This window comes from Canis aureus, chromosome X (assembly GCF_053574225.1).
Source record: "Canis aureus isolate CA01 chromosome X, VMU_Caureus_v.1.0, whole genome shotgun sequence".
Classification (NCBI taxonomy): Eukaryota; Metazoa; Chordata; class Mammalia; order Carnivora; family Canidae; genus Canis; species Canis aureus.
In genome coordinates this window covers 1,676,006-1,692,139 of record NC_135649.1, presented here as the reverse complement: position 1 = coordinate 1,692,139, position 16,134 = coordinate 1,676,006, and the positions used below count along the sequence as shown (strand labels likewise).

The 16,134-nt window shown below is 59.4% G+C and overlaps 2 protein-coding genes across 4 annotated transcripts; both read right to left on the bottom strand.

Annotated features, from left to right (window-relative positions):
• Nucleotides 1-6,752: 6,752 nt before the first annotated feature.
• On the bottom strand, nucleotides 6,753-7,834 carry UBL4A (ubiquitin like 4A). Its single transcript, XM_077887439.1, has 4 exons — nucleotides 7,704-7,834; nucleotides 7,442-7,547; nucleotides 7,049-7,263; nucleotides 6,753-6,938 (listed from the first exon to the last, which is right to left on the bottom strand). Exons 1-4 carry the CDS (start codon nucleotides 7,749-7,751, stop codon nucleotides 6,828-6,830), a joined length of 480 nt encoding a protein of 159 aa, XP_077743565.1. The 5' UTR covers nucleotides 7,752-7,834; the 3' UTR covers nucleotides 6,753-6,827.
• Nucleotides 7,835-8,301: 467 nt separating this feature from the next.
• On the bottom strand, nucleotides 8,302-12,304 carry SLC10A3 (solute carrier family 10 member 3). 3 transcript variants are annotated; one of them, XM_077890204.1, is made up of 2 exons: nucleotides 12,280-12,304; nucleotides 8,302-10,113 (listed from the first exon to the last, which is right to left on the bottom strand). In XM_077890204.1, the coding sequence occupies exon 2, from the start codon at nucleotides 9,973-9,975 to the stop codon at nucleotides 8,542-8,544; it is 1,434 nt and encodes a 477-aa protein (XP_077746330.1). In that variant the 5' UTR covers nucleotides 9,976-10,113; nucleotides 12,280-12,304; the 3' UTR covers nucleotides 8,302-8,541. The 3 variants fall into 3 exon arrangements, with proteins under 3 accessions (XP_077746330.1, XP_077746329.1, XP_077746327.1); XM_077890203.1 differs by lacking the exon at nucleotides 12,280-12,304 and adding an exon at nucleotides 12,111-12,200; XM_077890201.1 differs by lacking the exon at nucleotides 12,280-12,304 and adding an exon at nucleotides 11,439-11,914.
• Nucleotides 12,305-16,134: the final 3,830 nt, after the last annotated feature.

Sequence of the window (16,134 nt, the reverse complement as noted above, 5' to 3'; positions counted from 1 at the left end):
TTAACTGACTGAGCCACCTCAGCGCCCCCATGAGTGCAATTTCTGTGGTAGGTGGTTTGTTGTTTGTTTAATGAAAGACAGTCCTAAGTAAACATAAGGCATCACTGTCTGGACCCAGCAATCCTACATATAGGCAGCTACTTCACAAATATGGAACAGCATATGCACAAAATCACTCACTGTAACACAATTAGTCCTAGAAAACTAATGGACAAAATATACATGCCCATCCGCAGGGAACTGGTGAAATCAACTATGGGGCATTCATACAATAGTCCTAGGCAGCAGTAAAAAAAAAAAAAAAAGAAGGAAAATCCCTAATGAAAAATGAAATGATTTCCAGGATATATTGTGTAAAAAAAAAAGGCAAAGTGCAAAGGAAACAGACACACACTTATTAGAAACTTAAAAAAAGGAAAAAAGAAATTAAAAAAGGAAGGAGAAACCTGAAACTAATGCAAATAGTCACCTATAGGGGGTTAGGATAGGGTAGGATTTCTTGGATCACACCATTTTGTATAGTTTTGGTTTTGGACAGAAAGTACATTAGAAAGAGTTAAAAAAAATCAGGGATGTCTGGGTGGCTCAGTGGTTGAGCGTCTGCCTTCAGCTCAGGGTGTGACCCCTGGGTCCCGGGATTGAGTCCCACATCGGGCTCCCTGCATGGAGCCTGCTTCTCCCTCTGCCTGTGTCTCTGCCTCTCTGTGTGTGTCTCTCATGAATAAATAAATAAAATCTTATAAAAATCAAATGTGAAAATTGAATAAAACCAAAACCAAATGAAAACAAACAAAACAAAACAAATTAGCCAAACTACATATTGAAATGATAATAAAACTACACAGAGAAAATAATTCAGGGATGCCTGGGTGGCTCAGCGGTTGAGCATCCGCCTTCAGATGAGGGTGGATTCATGAGATACCTAGAGAGAGAGAGAGAGAGAGAGAGAGGCAGAGACACAGGCAGAGGCAGAAGCAGGCCCCACGCAGGGAGCCCGACGTGGGACTCGATCCCAGGACCCTGGGATCACAACCCGAGCTGAAGGCAGACCTTAACTGACCAAGCCACCAAGGTACCCCAATTCAGGTGACTTTTAACTCAGCTTTTTGCTTGTACATCCCTTCATGGGCTATATTCTAAGGACAAAAGAATTGACCTTATTCTTCATAGGTTTGCTGTTAGAAATGATGGTGATGAGGCTACAGCAAAGCTACTTGGGGTGTACTTCCAGGTAGACTATCTGGTGCATCAGATGAGAAATATATTGATGTTGTCAAGAACCAGAATTTTCACCATTGAAGGTGAGGAAGGATTGTGATATTGGGTTGGAATTGAGGATTGTGGTGTGAACTTCAAAAATATGTATTTCCTAGTTTTGTCTGGTAGAAGAGTCTAGAAGCAGCAACACTTCGGTAGCAATGAACACACCTTACACCCAAACCTTGGCTTCTCAGTACCATCCTCTAGTAAAAGGAACCAGAGTTTCTTGGAGAAATGGCTGATGGCAGAGCCGGGGCAGGAGAAAATACAAGATAAGCCCGGAGCACTTTGCAGTGCCAAAAAGTAACTTTCTTACTTTAAAAAAAAAAATGTTTTTTTGGCTTAAAACCCAAAAGGATGAGGCATGGCAAAGGACACAGGAACCGGGATCCCTGGGTGGTGCAGTGGTTTGGCGCCTGCCTTTGGCCCAGGGCGTGATCCTGGAGACCCGGGATCGAATCCCACGTCGGGCTCCCGGTGCATGGAGCCTGCTTCTCCCTCTGCCTATGTCTCTGCCTCTCTCCCTCTCTCTCTCTCTCTGTGTGACTATCATAAATAAAAAAAAATAAAAAAAAAAGGGACACAGGAACCAAGTAGGAAGAACCACACCTAGAACAATGTGATCATCCGAAAGAATATTAGATCTTTCAAGGAGGAGTGTGACTGGGAAGGGGGCACCAGGGAAGGTGCTGGAGTGCTGGCGATGCTCTATATTTTGATCCGGGTGGGACAGAAAATGGGTGTATTTACTTTAAATTCCATTGAGCTGTACACTCATGATTAATGCACTATAGTCCAATAAAATTGCCCCCCAAACCAATATTTTTAGATTCTAAGGTTTTTTTTAAAGATTTTATTTATTTATTTGAGAGAGAGAGAATGAGTGGGCACAAGCATCAGGGTAAGGGGCAGAGGGAAATGAAGAAACAGACCGCCTGGCTGAGCAGGGAGCCGGACGTGGGGCTCGATCCCAGGACCCAGAGACCATGACCCGAGCCGAAGGCAGATGCTCAACTGGCTGAGCCACCCAGGTGCCCCCTAAGTTGTCGAATAAAGAAACATAAATAAATAAATAAATAAATAAATAAATAAATAAATAAATAAATAAAAAGGGGGATCCCTGGGTGGCGCAGCGGTTTGGCGCCTGCCTTTGGCCCAGGGCGTGATCCTGGAGCCCCGGGATCGAGTCCCACGTCGGGCTCCCTACTTGGGGCCTCCTTCTCCCTCTGCCTGTGTCTCTGCCTCTCTCTCAATCTCTGTGTGTCTTTCATGGATAAATAAATAAAATATTTAAAAAAATAAAAAAGGAAACCTGATGCACCCACCATGATAATGAAGAAAAGAGAGCAGGGAAAGAGGAAAGTTCTTGAAAGAGAAATGCTGCCCACTGATAATCACAGGAAGCAAGCAAGCATCAGCAAGCCCCCCATCGTGGAGCCGTCGGGGCGATTCATCCTTGCGTGGGAAAACCACTAGACTGAGGTTGTTGGGGACTAAGAGAGTCCCCCACAGATGGCCTCAGGGCATTACCCCAGACTGACTACTTGTGCTTTAGGAAAGAAAAACGCAACTTTGCGAGGCGCGACAGACAGGGTCTTGACCATGTGACCAATGTGAGCCTCCCCAGCAGGCCTGACCCCAGTGCCTCTTGGAGGTGCTGGAGCGGGGAGGGCAAAGGACCCAGCAGCTTGTCAGAGCGCTTAGGCTGAATCTAACGAGGAAGGAATCAGGGAAATCTAGACTCTGGAACATTCTACAAGGAAAGCCCTTTGGACTCTTTCAAAAATATTGTTGCTTGATTGCTTATGGAGAAGGGACAGTTTTTTTTAAAGATTTTATTTATTCATGAGAGACACAGAGAGAGAGAGAGAGAGAGAGAGAGGCAGGGACACAGGCGAGGGAGAAGCAGGCCCATGCAGGGAGCCTGACATGGGACTCGATCCTGGGACCCCAGGATCCTGCTCTGGGCTGAAGGCAGGCGCCAAACCGCTGAGCCACCCACAGATCCCCCGAAAAGGGAGAGTTTTGAGAGACAACGGTGGTCTCCTGCTTCCTGTTGGGAAGTCTGGCTGTGCGCTATTGCCATCCGCTGAGGCAGGCTGTGGGGCCAACGTGCTCGCTGAGGGGCTGCCGTAAGGGCACCGGGGAGGGCCCTGCGTCTCCCGGGGCCCATGTTGCCAGCACTTGGGCCATGCTGGGTGCTCAGGAACGAGTACTGAAGGGATGGAGGAGGTGTCGGCCAGAGGGCCAGGAGCTGCCTCACCCTACAGATGCGGTGTGGAGCTCGGCAGAGGGGGTGACGCACAGAAATGGGAACGGGGGTACGCAAGCTCCCGTGGGGAGTGACACAGAGAGGAGTGGTCTGGGGACAGGGCCCTGGAGCCCCCCACATTAAGAGGTCGGGTGTATGGGGGGAGGAAACCAGCAAAGGAGCAGAGGAGGACTGAACCCCGAAGGGGCGTGCAGACAGGGCGGCTCCCCGGGAGCCGGGAGGTGGGCAAGGCTGGCTGTCGGGGCCCGGAGGTCTGGGGCTGGTCACAGGGTCAGATCTAGTCCCAGGAGCGCCCGGCCCAGCTGAGCTGCACCCCTGTTGGACCTATCAGAGCTGGCGAGGCCCAGGACTTTAGCCAGGCCTGCGCAGGAGGCCTGAAGGCGCCAGCAAATTGTGGGGACCGCCCAGTTGCTGGGGTACCTCCAACTCCGCGAGCCCCACCCCGGAGCAAAGGCCGCCGTCCTGAATCTGCCCCTAGTCCCGTGTGCCCCCTGGGAAAGGGCCCCACAGACATCGGAGCCCGGTGCCAGAGCATTTCTGTCTGAGAGGCCCCTCGAGCTGGGCCCCTCAGGGCTCCTGCGCTCCCCTGGTGTCATGTCACCGCAGGACGACACCGGCGCCCCCACCGCGCCCCAACCTGGGGGCAGGCAGCGGGCCTCGGGCCGGCCGCAGTGGCCAGGGTACAAGCCCAGCGGGCGGCCGCTTCCCTCCTCCTGGGCGGACGCAGCGGAGCCTGCAGGTGCGCACGGGCGAGGCAGGGGCTTTGCAGGGGTTCAGCAGGACTCCCCGGCTCCTCTCCTGACAGCACAGGGCCCTGCCCCCCGCGCCTCCCACTCCCAGCCCCGCAGCACCCACCCCGCCGCCCTCCCTCCCCAGCCTTCCTGTCCGGCCCAGCCACAGCTACCCGCCTCTGCGCAGACAAGCTTCCAGAACGTGGGTCCCGGGTCACTGTCACCACCTCCTCCCCTCCGCACCCTGCCGCCACCTCTTGCTCCCCAACATCAGCAACGACCTTCTTGTTATCAACGCCTCTTGGCAGTACCAGACACCCGCCCCCTTCTGGAGGGGTGCTCTTGGCTTCTCATACGGGGCTCCCCTGTGGCCTAGTGTCAGGAAGCTCCTTGCCTTCTACCGTGTCCCCAGCAGGCAAACTGCCTCCAGGCCCAGTCCTCTCTTCTCTTTCCTGCACTCCCGGGGAAGCCACCTCATCCGCCCTCAGAGATTCTGGGACATCCCGTGCCCACCCAAGTCCTGATGGTCACTGTAGAGGCTGCACAGCGCTCTGGAACTAGCCGGGCCGGGGGCCCAGTCAGCTCTCCCATCAGGCTCCCAGCACACCCTGAACACCCCACTCCTGTCTCCACGTCCGTCCTCACCTCCACGTCCAAGTGGCCCATGGATGGCTCCTCATCACCAGAGGGTTCTTGTCACTCGTGGGCCAGGAGGCGCTGGCACAAGGGACTCGACGACCGTGTCTAGGGCCTGTCGGATGCCCATCTGTGTCACTCCCCTGCAGCTAACGGTTGCTGCCTGGGGTCGCCACTGGGTCCTGGCTTTTGCAGAGAATCGCCCTCTCCTCCCTCCCGCCCACCACCCACCGCAGCCGTGGCCAAAGTGACTGGAGCATGAGCTGATTCCGACCAGTAAAAGGCCAGCGGTTATTTGCTGGGGCATCAGAGGAAGGAGCCACACTCCAGGACGGGAGGCCTAACCTTGCTGGCTGTGACCCAGGGAAACTGCAAAGAGCCATCTTTTGATCCTGAGGCAGCGGCCCGGGACGGAGGGGACACTTCCGAGCGCCACGGGAGGTAGGAAGAGACTGGGTATTTGGTGAAATGGTCCTTCTGCTGCCAAGACCCCGGGACTTCTCAGTTTTGTAAACCAATGTTTCCTTTATTGTTTAAACCAATGTCTTTCATGGTCCGACCAACTATTGGAAACCAAAAGCTGCCTGGCTAACAAAGTTCCTTTTGGATCGGAGTCAGTCTCACATTCACCTTCAGTGGGATTCAGAATTGGAGCAACAAAAATTCTCCGGACTCAAAATAAAACGAGCGCACGGGCGAGCGTCACGTACATTGGCACACACATCAGCTCCCGGGCGCGGGGGCCGAGCACTGCGTTCCCCTGTTCACAGTCTTCTGCCCACGAGGCCCAGGCGGGAGGGCAGCCCGAGGTGTCCCCCGCCAGGGAGTAGGCGCCTAGATGACCTCTAGTGCCCACGCGCCAGGCGAGGTGGGAGGATCGGTGCTGGCAGCCCATGCCCCCCGCCCCAGCACTCTGACGCCTCCTCTCAGGCCGTGAAGGGTGTGCGGCGTGAAAGGCTGGTATCCATGTGGCAGGGGAAGGGCCCACTTCCACACTGTGGGTGAACGCAGGGTGTGGGGGCCCGGCCAAGGCTGAGCGACCTCGACTCAGTCACCTGTCATCCCTAAGAGGTGAGAAATGCCCACGCCCAGAGGGACACAAGCAGGCGGAGTACCCAAAGAGCTGTGACGCGAAGGGCCAGGAATCGCCCTCTGGGCCATGCTCGCTTGGCCATTCATCAGGTTTTGGCCTGTGTGCTTATGGATCACAGGGGACGGGTGCTGCAGACTTGTCACCCGGGCTGGGTAAGGATGAAGGAAATGGGAGGTTTTTTTTTTTTTTTTTTGAAATGGGAGGTTTCAAGAGTGATCCCCACTGTGCAGAGTGAACCAGGGACCAACGTGGCACCAGGAATTGCCTAAGGTCATACTGCAGAGGTCCCTGACCCCTCAACCTGCTTTCCCTTGTCAAGTGCACACTGGCTGCAGCAGCCGGGAGAGGGGGCCCAGGGTTTGGCTGTCACTTGGCATCCACCAATGCCAAACCTGTCAGAGGTCGGGTGACAGGACTGGGCAGCAGGGCCCAGCTGCTTCCCCTTTCAGGCCTGAAGAGGAGGTGCTGGAGGGCTGATTCTCAGTGCGCTAAACATGATATGCCAAAGGCCGTCTCTTGGAACCCGACCAAACAGCCCCCTTTTTCCTTTGCACCCTGAGGCATTTCTAGAAGGTGACTGCACTCAGATGCTGGCTCCCCCACCTCACTGCTGGGTACCTCGTTGTCTAAGCTTTTGCGGGAGGCATGGGAGCAAACCCACGTCAAATGCTCTGAGCTGTACCTGGCACCTAGCAAGAACCAGGTATGGGTACCCAGGTACCTGCCATTACTATTATTATTATTATTATTATGAGTCAAATTGCAACAAGAGAACACATTTAATGCTACATGCAGCTTGCAGCCTGGCCAGGCTCCTCCCCACGCTCTGAGGATCTTATTTGGAGAACCCCTTCTCCATAGCTTCAGTCACTTCAGGGTGCAGAAAGCGGCTCGCCAAGCGTTCGATGTCATCCAGCGTCAGGCGATTCAGGGACCTCTCATAATCCTGCGGACAGAAGGCCAGAAGGACTCAGGGGGGTGCAGCTGGGGGTGCACTCTGCCGCAGGCAGGGGATGGGCGCGGCTGGGCGGGGATGCCCCCGGCTACCCTTCTCACCCTCTGTAGCTGGTCGAGGACTCTGCTGGCATCCGCCGCACTGAAGTGGCGGGCCAGGACTTTGGAGACCAGCTGCCAGGCTGGGGCGGCTGGAGGCGGCGCCTCGGCGAGTCTGCGGGCAGCGCTTTCTTCCAGTAACACCTTCTCCAGAGGTTTGACCACTAGGTTCAGCTTGGAATTGGGCCCCACGCTGTAATCCGAGAGTCTTTTCCCATCTGCCAAAGAAAGACCGATGGAGGCGTTCCCCGCGGCGGGGTCTGCGGCGGCCGTCCGCGGAGGCTTCGGTCAGCGCCCCGAGGGCGGAGCGGCCAGCGCCCCATCCATCACCCGGCCCAGGCACCCCGTCCCCCGAAAAGCTGCGGGGCTCCCTGGGCGGCTCCGCTTCCCGGGTACCTGCCAGGGCCTTGCCCTTGAACAGCAGCCGCTGCTGGCGCACGGGGACGTTGAGTTTCTCGGAGACCAGGTGCTTCAGCGTGGACACGGGCTCGTCCTCCGACACCTGGCCGGGCCGAGGGTACGAGGCGGGGGTTGAGTCCGCGGCCCCCCCCCGCGAGGGCGGCTCTCCCGGCCTCCCCCTCCCCGGCCCGGCCCGGCCCCGCGCCCGCCGGTGGGGAGTGCGCAGGCCGGCGGGGCGGCGGGGGCCCGGCGACGCTACCTGCAGGCTGCACTCGCGGCCCTGGAGCGCTTTCACTGTCAGCTGCATGGCGTCCACTGCGGCGGGCGCGCACCCCAACCGCCCCCCGCTGCGCGCCGCCGCCCCGGGCGCGCGCCGGAACCGCCCGCCGCCGCCGGAAGCAGCGCGAGGGGCGCGCCCGGCCCCGCCCCTCGGCCCCGCCCCCGGCCCGGCCCCGCCCCCGGCCCGGCCGGGCCCCGCCCCGCCCGCCCGCCGGCTGCCGCGGAGGAGTCACCTTGGAGCCCGCATCGCCGACGCCCGGGGCCCCCGGGGCCGCCCGCCGCGGGAGGGGCGGGGAGCGAGCCGGGCCAGGTTGGTCGCTCGGGAGTCCGCATGATGGCCCGGCCCCGCCAAGCCAAGCCCGCTCACTGCCCCCGCGGGATCGACGGAGCCGCCCTGCCCCTGCCCTCCTCGTCCCACGCCCATTCTAGAAGGGCAGGACAGCGGATGCATGGGGACGGGGGGCTGAGACACTGTGGTGCAGAGGTTGCCAGGCCTGCACCCCAGTCCTCCACGCCGGCCCGCGCCTTCCCACCCCACCCCCAGGCCCCAGAGGGCAAAGACTGCAAGGCACCACAGCTTGCTTCTCTCTTTTATTGAAATATATTTTCTGAGCAGTGCCCACCTACCTAACTCAGCATGGCCTCTTTGGCACTGAAAGCTGGAGAATAAAAAACGAGTAAAAAAAATAAGCCTGGATTTTTTCGTTTTTTCTGAGTGCATAGTGCATGAGAGCTGAAGGCCTTTGGTACACAAGAACTGTGGGGACAGTGGCTGGAGGCTGGGGGGCGAGGGGTGGTGAAAGCTCGACCCAGCGGCCTCAGGGGACTGAGCACAGGCTGCTGTAGATGAAGTGGCCAATCACCAAGGCCAGCATCTCCGAGGTGCCGCTCAGTGCTACAATGAAGGGGGCCTGGGAGGCGTAGTCTGCTTGAAGGCGCCGGAGGGACAACTGCAGCATGGCCAAGGCCAGCAGGCTGTTCTGCACCCCTACCTCAATGCTCACCGTCCGCCGCTGGGCCACTGGCAGCTTCAGGCAGGTGGCCAGACAGTAGCCCACCAGGAGGCCAACCAGGGGCACTGTGAGGCCCACCAGTACGATGGGCAGCCTGACGCCAGCCAGGATGAAGACCCCCATGCGGTAGGCCAGGAAGAGGCCACCCAGGAGAAGCACAAAGCTGAAGGGCTTGATGACCTGCAGCAGCAACTGGGAGAACTTGGGGAGCTTGGACTTGATCACCACGCCTGCTGCTATGGGGATAGCGATGAACAGCAGGGTCCCCAGGATCTTGGAGATGGGCACGTGGAGGGTTTCGTGGATGCTGAGCAGATGGCTGTAGATGGCAGAGGACAATGGCAGGAAGCCGGTGGCAGCCACTGTTGAGATGAAAGTCATGGAGATGGCCAGGGTGACGTCCCCTCCAAGGAGGAGGCTGAAGAGGTAGCTCCCCCCGCCGCCGGGCGACGAGCAGGTGATGATGAGGCCTAGAGCCAGGGCCTTGGGCAGCATGAAGACCTTGGCCATCAGGAAAGCATAGAAGGGCATGACCAGGAACTGGCCCAGGAGGCCCAGCAGCATAGGCTGGGGGCTCTGCAGGAGCCCCTTCAGAACCTCGAGTTCTACTTTGCACCCAAATGAACACTTGTTGACAAAGATAAGAGGCAGGAGCAAGTAGAGTATTGGGTTCTCCGAGAAGTGGACCATGTCAGTGCCAAGGGCGGTAGGGGTGTCTTCGGCAGGTGACACCTTGATGCAGAAATCTCTCCGTTCCTCAATTAGCACGGGCGGAGTCTCACGGGGGTCCATGAGCTGGATGTGGAGTGGGGCTAGCCCAGGCAGGCCTGAGTGGATGCTCACCACAAAGCCGCCCCCACCGCCCCAGGTTATGGCACTCACGTTCTTGATGGTCAGCACCTCTGTGTCCAAGGAGGTGACCTTCAGCACCGGCCTGGGCCCTGTCCTGTTGCCCTGGCCCGGGTACTGGCTGGAGATCACGATGATGCCCTCGCTCTCCTCTGGGAACTCAAACTCCAGCACAGAGCCATCCCCAATGCTCAAGTATCGGCCCCCTGGCAGTGGCACCGTCTGGCTCACAGCTGTGCTGAGGTTGGCACTGGCTGTTCCCCGGGCCCCCAAAGGCAGGCTGACAAGCAGCAAGGAAGCCCTGAGCAGGCCTAGGGGGCCTGGGCAACCTCCCCCGACTCCCAGTCCAGGCCACCACCGACAGCTGCCCCTGCCCCTCCTGAACACCATGGCTCCTCCCAGAGGACCGTGTGTCCAGGCCCTCTGTGGCTCAGGAGAGCAGCCCTGCTGGTGCTGTCCGGTTGCCCAGAGAAGGGTCCATGGGCTGGGCTTGGCCCTGGGCTGTGTTCTCAGATGGCAGAGCTCTTCCTGAGGAGAGAAGGGACACAGAAAAGTGGCTGGTAAGGGTGAGCACCTGTTGAATGCAGAAGCAATGGGATCCGCAAGCCCATGGCTGGGAGCCCCAGCAGAGCCCGTCGGCCTCCCAGCAGAGCCCCTCGCCCCAAAGCTGGGAACAGAAAGGCAGTGCCTAGTGCTGGCCCTTGAGAGCCATTTGGCTGTCCCCTATCCCAGCACATCCTCCTCGTTTCCCATTCCTGACCCGGAGGGGCCGCGGGCAGGCCGGACCTCCAGGTCAGGCCACTGGCACCTGCCCCTCTCCCTGTCCTTTTCCAGCATAGCCAACAGGCACCAGTGTTCTGATACCGAGAGACTGAGGAGATCAATCTTTCCAGTCCTGTCACCACTAGCCTGCCCCCCACGGGCTCTGAGGGAAGGACACAGAAGGGCCACGGTGACACTGCAGCCATGATGACATCTCTGAAAGGCTGCATGGGAATGGCAAAGAGACAAGCCTGCTGAGAGCTGGGTGCTGAGGGCCGCTGACACCCTGGCTTGGGCCTGCTGTGAGAGGCCAGCAGGGCGTTTGGGTGTCCTCGGCCAGGCAGAAGGCAGCTGGCAAGGCAGTGTGGGCAGCGGGTAACCATCCGGCCGGAGGCCTCGGGGGCTGACCTGTAGCACCGCCATGCAGTGGTGAATGGTGCTGCTGTGGCTACCTGGCCTCCCCCGCCTGCTGACAGTGTGAGGTAGGGGTCCTGGGCGGGGAGCAGGTCCTCTCTCCCCAGGGAAACTGCTCGAAGGGGAAGTGGGAGGTGGTTCAGATGGGACCATGTGTTTGCTGCGTGCTTTTCTTCCTCCTGTCCGAGCTCTGCCTCCCCTGGCAGCCCCTGGAATGTGAGCTTCTAGAAGCACTGTGTCACACGTGAGAGGCTCTGCTTGGGGTCCAGGGGCTCCTCCCCATGCTCACATGTGGCTCTACCAGAGCCCAGAACTTCCGGTGGGACCATGAGTGTTTGTGGTGTGGGGAGGGTGCCTCAGAGGTTCGTCCGCTTCCACTTGTCAATCTGGGCAGCCACCGTCAGCTGCTGGGCCTGGGGCCACCAGGACGGGGACACAGCAGTTTGTCATCGCCACTGTTGGCTGCCGCACAGTGCTTGTCTGCAGTGTCCCAGTGCTGGAGGAGGCCCTTGCCTCTCCGGATCCTATCAGTCTTTGGTCCTGTCCGCCTCACGTGAGACTGGAGGGCAGGGGAAGTAGGGGGTGGAGGGCAGGTCAAGCCATAAGCTCAGCCCTGGGAAAGTTCTCTCACGCCCGCATGCCGTGGCCTCTGCTGGTTTGGAGTTCGGGTCACTTACCCGGGAGGCCTTGGTCCAGCTTTGCATCCCACCGCTGAAGAGGGAGGCAGGAAAACCAGAGGGAGTATGAGAAGCAAAGCGGAGGGGAGTCACAGGGAAAAGATGACAGCGGCCGGGCCTGAAGCCGCCGGGGTGGTGAGAACCAGTTCAGAAGGGAGAGGAGGCTAGGGGCCATCCACCCTGTCCTTGCAGTACGGCTGGCGGCTTTGAGTCACTGCCAGAGGGTTCTGGCCCAGATCCCACACCGGTTCTGCTTCGGGGGCTGGAAGAGTCTGAGCCGATCCGCCCCCAGGCAAGGGACGGAACCCCGGGCCGGCCGCTTTCGGCAGCGCGGCCGCGCGTTCGCGGTTAGGGCAGCGGGCATGCCGGCCCCGGGGCTCCTCCCCGCCCGGGAGTCCGGAAGTTGCCGGGCTGGGCACGGGGCCGGGGCGCGAACCGAGGAGGGAGGGAGCGCCGCACCGCCGCCGCCGGGCTCGTGCTGCCGTCCTGCGGTCGCGGGCGGGCGGGCGGCCCCCGAGGTCCCCGGATCGCGCTCGGGGCCCTCACGCCACTCCCAGGCCCCGCGGCCGCGCCCGTCCCCGGCCGGGCCCCGCCGCCCGGGCAGGCGAGCACGGCGCCGGGCCGGGGCCGGAGGCCGCCTTCCGCCCGCCCTTTCCGGCCCCACGCTCTCACCTGCCGCCTAGGCCCGGGAGCTCGGCGCCGCGGCCAGCGCCTGCCCGGCCGGCGGACGCCTGCGAGCTGGGCCGCCGGGGCCCCGCCCCGCCCCGCCCCGGGGCCCCGCCCCGTCCCCCGCCGAGGCCCCGCCCCGCCGAGGCCCCGCCCCCCGCGGGAGCCGCCTCACCTCTCGCCGCGGGGGCCGGTCCCGAGCGGATGTGACGGCTGCGGGAGCGGAGCGTCGGGGACCCGGAGCTCGATGCCTTCCGGGTCGGGGGGCGGGGGCGGCTCCCCTCGCGCGGCGGGGCGTTCCGGGGCGCGGCGCCGGTCGTGCGCGCTCTGCGGCCGCGGGACGGTGCGGGCAGCGGCTGAGCCGTCAGCAGGGCCGGGGGCCCGGGCTCGGGCTCCGCCTCGGTCCACGTTCCTTCGCTCCGGCCTTGACCGAGGGTCTCTTTCCACACCGGGGCACACGGGTGGGCGTGTGCGCCTTTCCCAAGTGGCGCCGCTCGCACGGGGTGCAGGCCTCCCGGAAAGGGGTGCGAACGGATGGCACGAGCTGTGCACACAGGCGCTGGGGGTGTGGACGGGACACGGGGAGACAATAAGCGACGGCTCGGTGTAAGGGGACGGGCATGTCCCGACCGTTCGGCCGCAGGGCAGGTGCCCGCAGTGCGCCCGCGGGGACGGTGGCCGCCCGCTGCTCGGCAAAACCCTGTCCCGGCTGCAACGGGGACTCGTGGTCCTGAGTCACAGGCACTGGCCCGCGGGAGGGGCTGAAGACGCCTCCCTGCGACCGAAAATGAAACAAATTAGCACGTGCAGCGTACTTCACTTTTCAGACACATAATAACTAATAAAAGCCTATTAGATGAACCTTAGATATATTTTGCTTAAAAAAAATGGTTTTATGGGGGATCCCTGGGTGGCTCAGCGGTTCAGCACCTGCCTTCAGCCCTGGGCATGATCCTGGGGTCCCGGGATCGAGTCCTGCGTCAGAGCCTGCTTCTCCCTCTGCCTGTGTCTCTGCCTCTCTCACTCTATCATGAATAAATAAAGTCTTAAAAAATTGTTTTATGAAGTTCACAGGAATGCGTGCATGTCATACATAAGCACACAGACACGCAGCGGGGGAGTATGTGCAAGATGCTGATTGATGTCAGTGATGAAACAGAGTCAAGGCCCTAGTTCTAGGCTCTTCTGTAGCCTCAGAGGGCAGGTAACGCATAAGCCATCAGTGTGTGTGGACTCTGGGCCTCAGAACATCCCCCTTACTACCCCTGCCAAATGACATTGGGGGGGTCGGAAGCAGCCTGGCACGGGCGAGAGGCCTGCGTTGGGCACAGCACAGCAAGGAACAGTGCGGTTTGCAAAAGAGCAGTGCGGGTGTGGCTGCGTGAGGACCAGCTACTAGCGGCCACGTGGAGAGGGGAATGGGTCACCCGGAAGAGCTGGGAAAGGCAACCCTAAAAAATTGGCCCTGGACAAACTTCTGTTGTAATCAGCTAAATGGAAACTGGTGCCAGGGGTCAAAGGGAGCAAATGTACTTAGGAGGCTGCTCCCCGTTACTGCCAATCACCTCTGCCCTCCCTGAAAAGCCACACTGGGCTGCTGAGGTGTCTGGCATGCAGGAATTCGGGGGCCCCTTCAGGAAAAAAAAAAAAGGACGGTGAAAATTAAAGGGAAGAGAATGTTCCTAGTTGGTTTAGGGGACTGATCATTTACCCCGGAGGAGGAGGAAGGGCTCTACAAATCAGTCAAGGATTCCCACTTCCAGAAGAAAAGTCATCTGGACAGAGGGAACATAGAGAACAGATGATGGTGACAGCCTGAACAGAGACACAGTTCAGAAGGCCGACCTGCCACTGGACCGCGGAATAGGGACACAGTGGTGACCCTGGGACGTACGCTGACCTCCTGGTCTCCAGGACTTCTACGTGATAATCGGCACACGGAGGGCAGGTTCTATACGAGGGTGAGTATGGCACACATTGGGTATTGACTGAGAAGGAGTGACAACTGTCATTTTGGCCTGCCCAGCATCAAGTGACAGCACCTCAATTTTGGTGGCAGGAACCGACCCTCCTCCACACTCAGTACACAAGCTTTGCCTGTGGATCACCCCGCACGGGCCTCGGGGTGGGCACACACCTGGGGTAGCCAGTCAGAGCCAGCCACGCCGATACAAGGATCGGCCCAGATGCAGTTGGACCAACGAGACTCCGTTCCCAGGGCCCTGTACGAGGACTGTCGCGAAGGTGGGGGCTCTTTCTTCGCTGAATTATTGCTCCCCCTCTGTGGGGGAGACAGCATGCTAGAAATGAAGCGAATACAGGCAAAAGTAGAGCCAAGAAATGGAGAAAGCCCATGTCCTGATAATGTAACTGGGGCTAGAATCACTGGGGAGCATTGGGGTCCCCTATGGGAACGCTGAGGGCCCCCTCCTCTGTCATTACTTATTTTTGCTTAAGTCAGTTGGAGTTGGGATCCTGGCATCCATGACCAAAGGTGACAGAACTCATAGAGGGGGTGTGTGTGTGGGGGTGGGGTGGGGTAGGGGCACCTCCCTGGTGGATGGGGACGCAGGACAAAGCTTTATTTCTGCTGGGAAGGTCGGGCAGCCCGCGCCACACCACCACCGGCTTCCTAGCCCGGCTTGGGCCGAGTGGACCATAGAGCTGGCTTGCTGTTTCCATGTGTGTGACTGTGGCGACTCCCGGTGAGGGCACAGCCCCCCGAGGAATTAGGGACCGTCAGTGGGGCTCCCTCTTTCACTCCCAGTATGTAACCCAGTCCAGAGCCGGCCCGTGGTGGAGGTTTGGGGAAGGCCGGGCGACGGTAGCAGTAGTGTGAGAGGCACAGTGGAGCCCCCGCCTCCCAGCCTCGCAGTGTGGACTTTCAGTGAGGTTCTGTTTCACTGGGGACAGGCTACCAACCTTGGGGAACCCCACTTACTGGCTTCTAACCTTCCGGTCCCAGGGAAATTCTTTTGAACCCGCCAGGGACTTTGATCTGTCCCATAAATGGGGATGGGGAGAGGCCTTTCCTGCTAGGGTCATCCTGAGGCCAGGGGAGGGAACGTGTGACGGGAATGACAGTGGCAGCATTAAGGTGAGAGGTGCCGTGGGGGGTGCAGATGGAACAGGGGCCACATGGTGGTCTCTGTGGCCCAGTAGGTACTGTTGTAACTTCGGGGGACGCTCGAAATGTTCTATAATAAAAGGTTTAAAAGGGAATACACGTAGGATTCCGCAGTCGTAGACACATGTCATTAACCATTTGTCAAACCCACAGACTGCGTAATGCCAGGAGGGGACTCGAATATCAACTCAAGTCTGGGTGATGACAATGTGTCGGTGTAGGCTGGGGACGTGGGACCTCTGTACTTTTTGCTCAACTTTCTGTGAACCTAAAACTGTTCTAAGAAAGTCTATAGGTAATGAATGTGCATAAAGCCCTCGGGTCGGGGTGAGGCTGGGACTTGACCTCTACGACCACCAGCTCCTGGGCAAGCACCTGGGCCTTCCTCGTGCCTCCGCGTCCCTGACCTCTGGGGGCCCGGCGTCATGCCTGCAGCCTCTCCTCCCGGCCTGGCCCTGGGCCTCTCACTCCTCCTCGGCTTCCCCCCTCGATACTCTCCTTTCTTGACACTTCGTTCACACGCTGGCAGCACTGGACTCCCCACATCGAGGGACTTCCAAGTGGCTGCCTCCTTTTTCTGACCGCAGGCCGGCCCTCTGCCCCTGGATGTGCCTCTCCTGCAGCCTGGTTTCTTGCTGCTTCCCACTTCATGAAGCGAAACAGCCAGAATCTTCAAGAAATGCCAAGAAGCTCGTATCACTTGAGCTTGGGAGCCCTGATCTCCTGATCTCTAAGGCGTCGGAAGCCAAGTGTTGCAGGTAGACCCCCGAGCTCTTGGGGAGGCTGTGGGGAGCGGGGGAGCACCCGGGTCGGTGGGAATCCTCACCCCTGTCTCCGCCGGCCTTGGAGGTGTCTGAGGGAGTTGGTGGGTCTCCTGCATCCCTGGAGGGCAAAGGCCTCTCT